The 7,942-nt window shown below is 40.0% G+C and overlaps 1 protein-coding gene across 2 annotated transcripts; it reads right to left on the bottom strand.

The window, feature by feature from the left end:
• Positions 1-39: 39 nt before the first annotated feature.
• LOC123176089 (sister-chromatid cohesion protein 3) lies at positions 40-7,939 on the bottom strand (the record flags this gene model as incomplete). Of its 2 annotated transcripts, none has more annotated exon segments than XM_044590478.1 (22): positions 40-162; positions 243-518; positions 622-746; positions 823-1,088; positions 1,584-1,724; positions 1,883-1,989; positions 2,113-2,257; positions 2,373-2,573; positions 2,677-2,814; positions 2,886-3,086; positions 3,167-3,328; positions 4,112-4,285; positions 4,381-4,508; positions 4,607-4,749; positions 5,360-5,538; positions 5,638-5,782; positions 5,960-6,196; positions 6,282-6,445; positions 6,600-6,692; positions 6,782-6,894; positions 7,623-7,803; positions 7,896-7,939. In XM_044590478.1, coding segments are annotated over 22 exon segments (3,366 nt in total). In that variant the 3' UTR covers positions 40-148.
• Between the last annotated feature and the right edge of the window lie 3 nt (positions 7,940-7,942).

Below are 7,942 nucleotides of genomic sequence, written 5' to 3'. Positions count from 1 at the left end.
CGAAAACATTCAACAGCAAGCAAAGGTCGTTCGTTGTTGTTCCGCATGAGTGACGAGTCAATCACGGCAACTCCTTGTCCATTGAATCGACTAGAGACTGAATGTCCGTCATGCGTGATCCACAGGACTGACTTAGTGGATACCCTCATCAGCTATTGCTTCCTGAAATTACAGGCTGTGATCAGGAAATGGACAGACAGAAAGAAACCATAAACCGGTAAGAGCAAAACCTTCAACTTTACCTGAAGCCGTAGGAGCTTTTCTCTGACTGCTTGTTCCCTGTTGAGAAACCCCCTTCAGCGATCTTAGCTTGGATGCGGAAGGCCTAAACGTGTTGATCAAAGGCTGGTCAAAAGCATCATCCTCGTCGTCGTCATCTCCACCATGCCCCCGTTGGTCAGAGTCACTAACAGACTCTTCATCACTAGATTTGTTTCCATCAAAAAGATTTCTCACAGGTTCATCTCTAGGCTTCCTCGGGCGGCCCCTGCGTTTTACAGGCTTTTCCTCCTTTTCTTCTGGATCAGAAACACTATCAGCCACAATTTCTACAAGAAAAGCTTCCTGTGGTTCTGGAACCTAAGTTACAGCTCAGAGAGAGAGAGAGAGAGTTCAACTCACCGTGGAAAACCTCATTCCTTGCATGTTTCTCACGTAAGTGTTCTACAAAGGTTAAGTACGGGCGCCAAGCACTGGGATCTTCATTCATATCGGTATCTTGTGCCCTCTTCTGTACATCTGTCAAACTATATGTAAAAAAGATTACTCAGAGTGAAACACAAAATCAGGGCAGCACCACGAATGACAGAGCTAAAAACATACATGTCTGGTATATCTGACGAAGGAAGTTTAGAAACAAATGGCACAAGAGCAGCCTCGAGGAAAGACAATTGCTTTGGGAGGTCCACAAAGGCAAATTGAACACCGCACTGGATAATCTTTAAGATCTCAGACTTGTTTTTAATACGAACAGCGCCAACATAGTAGCCTGCAAGCCGATTAGCAAGATCTTGACACTCCGAGTAAGATTTGGCTATCAGGTTTTGGTTCTCTCCTTCGCGCAAATAGGTCATATACCGTTCGTACGCCTAATTAGATGAAAAACAAACAATGATTGACACAAGATAGATCACGCTTCATAAAGAGTATACGTTAATGGCACGTAAATTAACAAAATCAAATGCAAAGGTGATTTACAAAAATAAAGGCATTTACCATTCATTCCTGTCAGCACATATGTCCAAACAATGTACATATTTGGAGATGATTCTTTGTAACATTGCAAAAGATGAAAAACAAGTTTAAATAGATACAATGACAATAGCAAACCACGTTACAAACAGGACCCCATGTGTTCCTGGTTTACAATCAGTTGATTTTCAATCACTAATGGCATCCTTGATAATGCAGGATGAGTATAATTTCCTGATGCGGTTTTTAGTTATTATTTATTTCAAGATAGGTTATTAGCTAATTCAGAGAACAAATTGCAGGATGTTCATACAGATAAGACACTACAAATATCCACCTACTTGTAAATTTCTGAATAAATAGCATGTGCATTCAAAGATAAACAAAAGTACCCGTCTCAATGCCTCAAAGAATAGAGCAGCTATATCGCTGTTTGCATTTTTCTTTAGTGCGGTAATGAGATGCTTGATGATCTCTGTCGTACTTGCACCGTGAGATACATAGTGTGAAACAATCTCAGGGCCAAGGTAATCCTGCAAACAAAATAAATTGCTGCAAATTTCATTTATCTGCCAATAGAAAACGCTACGGACGTAAACCAAGTTTGATGCATAGAAGGTAGTCTCCAACAAACTATCTGGAAGAATGTTGCATGAGAACCCCTATCGCAGGCAGAAATTGCAGTATAAACCTTTGAAACTGTATCAGCAAGCAGTAGCTTTGCAGCTGCAATCATGACAGCATCCCTGTTTGTGTCTTCAATATATTCTTCGTTTGCGTCTTCATCTTCTGTGTCATCTGAGGGTGAAAAGTTGGCCGATTTCAGTAATTAGCAAGAAGCCAGGCAACAAAAAAATTCTTGAAACGCCATTCCGGACAGATATTTTAAATTTGAAGTAGAAAAGCGTGCGACAAGATAACCTGATATATTCAGCTGCTGTTCACATAGTTTCCAAAACTTCTGAACATATTCTAATTGTGGGAGATAACCCAAATTTTTTAGCTTTGTTGAAGAATACTTTGACTTCTTAAACAAGCACCACATCTCTGCAGTAATGATGCAGACCTGGAAGCAAAAGAAGGCATTGAACTGTCAATGGGTCAACTTAAGTGCAGGAATACAATTGTTACAAAAATAATGCATTCCTCCTCTTCGCTGACGTTTAATTCAGAAGGCTTACTCTGGAGGAAAGCACGGTGGTGCTCCTTCCCTCTTTCTGATAATTGGACAGAACCACCAAGAAATAATAGAGTTGTTCAAAGAGAGACCTTTGCTTGGAAGAAAGTCCCTCGATAGATGTTTCAGATGGGTTTTCAACGTCAATTGCATTAAGGCACCATGCTACTTCAAGGAACATGTTGATGAGGAGAAAGCTCTTTACCTAATCAAGCATCAAGTATTACCTCAATATGTTCCTTCAAGTTTATTCTGCAAGGAAGATTGAAGTGCTAATAGTAATATCTCAACAGTGCAATGGTTCATACCTCATTATCCATCTCTTTTAGATGACTGAGGATTTGGTACATATCTTCAAATAAACCATCATTTTTAACAGGTTTTGACAACTGAAGTTCATGAAGTCGCTTCAAATTAACCAAGAGAGAGTATTCATCATCACCTGCCTGCAAAGCCGACAGTCATCATATTATCTTCTGGCTACAGTACATATACAGACAGCATGAGTAAGACATACCTCTACTTCCTTGATCGCAGTTTTTACTTTCAAAACCAACTCATCTTCAAGAATCTTAAGTTTATTTTCAGCATAATCTAGAAGATCCGCCTGACACTTTGTGCAACAGAAAGCTATTGCCTTGATGCAAGATCTTAAAGTATCCTTGTCACCATGTTTGAAGAAGGCATCAACAATGAGATCTATGACGGCCTTGAAATTCTGAACCAAATTATAAACAAGATTATTGGCCAAATAAAGAAAATCAATGAGAAGGACAAGTGATAGCTTTTGCAACTGACCTGCTCTTGCCTCTTCAGTGAGTACATCTCAAGTTTCAAAAGCATCATCATATCAATTAGAGGGGATATCTTGGCCTTGTCAGGCAAGTACTTTCTCAAAAGTTGTGGGTACCTCTTCATCAAGGCATTGGTTATGTCACCCTTGCTATTTTCTAACATCTCCTGTAAACTTTTATGTTTTAGTAATGCCGCAGGATACAATTGAACTAAGTGTCAGTTTTACGAGAACAAATAGCTGTCAATAAACATAATGAGCAATATATAATCCAGAGTTCAACAGGAAGAACTTGAACAACATCAAGGAGTATAAAGCTGAACTAGACAGGGGAAAACCATGAAAAGGGTGTAAAATCAGAAAATTGAAGCTTAATGTGTAGGATCTGGATGCTTAAAATAAACTCAAAAGATTTCCTATCTCCTCCCACACAAAAAAAGATTTTCCATCTTAATGATAGAAAAGGTAAGTTCGCAATCAACACATACACTAATGTGTTTATCAGAAGGTGGTCATATTCAACCAGTATTATTTCCATTTTAATATTAATTTCACAATCCTGGATGATTTACCAATTTAGACCACTGGGCTAATCTCCAGAAGTTGATTCACTAATGCAACTTACATAAATAGAGATGACATGGTACAAATTTAGAAGGGTTAAATTAATCAGACTCTCGAACATAACTTTTGAAGGACTGACATTTTCTGTGCCTCAGGAACCAAACATTGAACATTGAAGTACCCCATGGAACGAACCTACTTTATGTAGGTAATACTACTTAGTACTTAGAAGAGATGACATCTAGCAAACTGGAACTAAAGAAATAACTAGGCCAACAGCACTGTTGGCAATGTTACAGATATTTAAAAATTAAAACTATCCATGAGATGATGAATCAGTGAGACTTTGCACCAATACTATATGATACCACAGATGATACTGATACCTTTTGAGATTTGTTGTAGTACATCTTCCTACTGTCAGTTGCAGGAACTATTCTTTCCCCAACAGCCTTCTTAGCAGAGGCTCGCAGCATCCGAACTAGATTTGTTCCATCCATGTCAGTAAGCTCAGCTATCGGAGTTTCATCGAGAAGCATGGAGATTATACACTTCCAGTCCTGAAGAACAAAAATAATGTAATTGTGACAGAATGTCACACTGACAACACTGTATACTCTTTTCCAAATAGAGTTGCATAAACGGAGGAGCATACTTTCATGGCCTTCATGTCATCCCAAATATCATCAATGACGTAAGAACTCAGGACTGGGTCATCCGAAAATTCCCTTAAGATGTGCAGCATTCGACTAATGTGAATCTCGGAGGATTCATTGTCCCCATCTGGAATTCACTAGGTTAATAAATGGCTGAAGTAATCAAGTACTATTTGATAACAAGACAGGGTAGCATAAGAGTGCAATCCTTCAAGTCACGAGTACCTCTAGCTACAGAAGGGGTCTTGCAGTTCTGTGCTATCAGGTGATCATAAACTAACTCCCCTATTGCACGCCTGATCATAGGAGGTTCGTCAATAAGCAAATCATATAGGGGACCCAAATCATCGTCACTCAAAAGTTGATGCCTGCAAAGCAAGGAAACAATACTTTTCATTTATGTTCCAAGAATCACATAAGCATTTGAGCTACATGATGAAATTTTGTGTAGCCTTGTACATGTGAGCTTCAACTCTGAATAGTGAATACGTAACTCCTACTTCCAGTGCCACGGCTTAGCCAATTGCAGGTATGTTTAAGCTTGTGTTTTCATGAAATAGCTTTGAACCAATTGTCATTCAAACATCCAAAATGAAAGAATTTAACTGATGGCGTAGAAATTGATGTAATCGGTGCACTGTGCAGATAGTGAATGATGAAAACATTTGAACAAACACCACACGCGTATTTCAAAATGGAAGCATCAGTCCTTGTATATAACATTTGACAACAGGAATGTTGTGCCAGATATCCAAGAAATTAGTATTCAAAACTTCTTACTTGAAATTAAATTTTACTTGTACATACAAAACCTCATAAGCAGGCCTTGATATCAAAAGCTAGACAAACCCAACTCTTAGCACATCTTAAAAAGGCTATGGCAAAATATGTGAACTTGCGTGGTAACTACCCCGACTGGGCACGCAAAAGATTTTGCTGTGAAACCTCAGTACGAAGGCCATGAGAAAGTGAGCTCACCGAAGTAATTGCTTGATGAGTCCTATAGCTGGCACAGCTACTGAAATATCAATATCATCAGCAAGCTGGATCATCCTGCTATAAAACCTCTCCGTAAAGAGACCAAGAGAAGGTATGTTGTCATCTACATCATACAGGCTTTGCAAGGCAAGAATAGAAGTTCTTCTAACTCCAGCATTCTATAAACAAAGAAGTGCACAAAATAAGTTTGCAAGTCTCGTTGATCACAAAGAAGGTATCAATGGGCACAATTAATCTATGAATTAAACCTTTTTTACCTTGTCATTCAGTGTCCACCCAAGATACTTTAAATATATGTCTTGTAAGAACAGTGATGGATATGAGACAACCCAAATACCTAGGGATTTTATGCATAATATTCGGATCTCAGGGTCAACATCCCGATAACGGTGCATGAATAACCTACATGTGGCAAAATTATAGTGTTTAGTTGCCTGCTAGACCAAGATAAGTATAGATTGAATGACATGTGCAAGATTCTGGATACCGATGAATATACTATCACTTAAGAAAGATTAGAACACTTAATTAAGTAAACAATAAAAGGCTGGGTGAGTGGTCTCTAATAGAAAGCCTCACCCGCTGAATATTTTACGCATCGATTCCTCCAAATATGTAATATTTTCATGAGTAATAGATAGCCTTTTGTTGAGAGATTCAACAGCTGGCCCATCACTGTGCTTCTTCTTCTCTGCATTCAACTGCCTTTGGGTGGTCTCACGCTGTCCACTGAGAGTCTTGGCGACAGATATGAAGGACGTCACAAGCTGGAGCCCAACCAATGAAGCTACTTGACGATAAACCCTTGGGGGAGTACTGAAGCACAACAAATTAGCACCTTATACACACGTATACAAGACTAAGGAAAAAATAAGGATGGTGACTGGTGAGACCTAATTACCATGATACAGCAACCACGTAATCCTTGATTGTCGTGAATAAGTTATCATCAAATAATGGACCATTCTGACACTCAAGGACCAAACTATCCCAAAAAGTAACAAGATTTTCTTTGAAGTTCTTAAGGTCCTTCCTTTTTGAGCTATAATTATCATCCACCAGACCCTGTTCTCAAGTTAAGATTGACAAAACTCAAACAGAAGAGAGCATATATGCACAACAGTAGAACAATATAGGATAGATAAATAGATTATGTGCATTGGATTATTGAAATGGCCACAGATGATGATTCTCCTTTCAAAATCTCACAATAGGATACTTTTCTTGCTAGCTCAGCTAGTTTGAATACAATGTCATCCACAGCTGCCTCATGAAGGTCGCTTGCATATATATCATGTCTGGCGCCACAAACCTGTCATTGTAAGATTTGCAGGTTAATGAAAATAACGTTGCAACGATAATTTAAATAGAACAATAAGTAGCGCATCAAGTTGGTATTACCTCAAATAACATTGTTAATATCTGAAATAGCACTGACTTTGGATTTGATTCATAATCCTCGACCAATCTTTTGACAGCATGGCTGATTAGCCTGCCATTATGTTTGACTATGTCTGCAAGTTGCGAGTTTGTAAGGAAACCGAGCGGAGATGAAAGATGGAATATAGTTTGTTACATTGAAGTAAAGCTTGAAAACTAGGAACATCTCGGCGTATTTTCTTAAATTAACATGAAGCCTTGTTGTTCCTACAAGCCACTGGCATCATGTTGAAGTAAACTGTGGAAGTAAGGCAAGGACCGTGCATATTGAGGACGATCATGCATTCTGCAGACCTAATTAATAACTATCAATAAAACTAGATTGATTCATGTGAGATGACTCATTCCTGTTATGATGTTCTAGAGTCAAATATTCCTGGACAAGGTCACCAAAGTCTTTGTAAATCATAAATCGCATGGAGATTATGAAAATCTAACAATCATTACTCTTACCATGTGTCCTTACACGTAACATATCCATGCCACTTGTCAGTTCTTGGCTTCTCGACAATTTCAAATTTGCCACTGGAGGCAAATAACCGGATTGTGAATTGTGATAGTTCATAGATGACAAAAGTTCCATTGGGATCAAAATGACACGAATTGACAATTTTCAGCTAGACAGACACATATGTAACAAAAATCCTCGAACCCAACTATATAGCACATAATGGCGGACCCTATTGTGGAAGGGCTAAACCCTAGCAGCAGGTTCACAGAATCCCAGTCGCAGGTTCACAGAATCCCAGTCGCGGCACCCACCAAACCCACTTCAGGCAGAACGGCAAAGCATGCCCCTTACCGATGAGGGTCAAATCCTCGAGCGCGGCGGCGGCGGCGGTGGACACCTCGCGCTTGCGCTTAGACCGGGGCGGAGCGAGCCCATCGGCCGCCTCCGCGTGGTCCTCCCCCTCCTCCTCGTCCTCAAACTCTTCGCCGGTCACGAAGTCGCTCTCCCTCGGCCTTGGCGGGCGGCCACGCTTCTGCAAACGCACGCACGGAACAAAATCAGAAATACTAGCCAAAATCAGCGGGATCCAGCTGCTCGGCGACCGCGTGGAGGGAGAAGGGTTACCGGGCGGCGCATGGAGGCTATCGTCTCCGCCATTCGGGAGGGGGCGG

Source organism: Triticum aestivum, unplaced genomic scaffold, assembly GCF_018294505.1.
Source record: "Triticum aestivum cultivar Chinese Spring unplaced genomic scaffold, IWGSC CS RefSeq v2.1 scaffold174810, whole genome shotgun sequence".
Classification (NCBI taxonomy): domain Eukaryota; kingdom Viridiplantae; phylum Streptophyta; class Magnoliopsida; order Poales; family Poaceae; genus Triticum; species Triticum aestivum.
The sequence above is the reverse complement of the archived record's forward strand: the minus strand, read 5'-3'. Positions and strand labels throughout refer to the sequence as shown.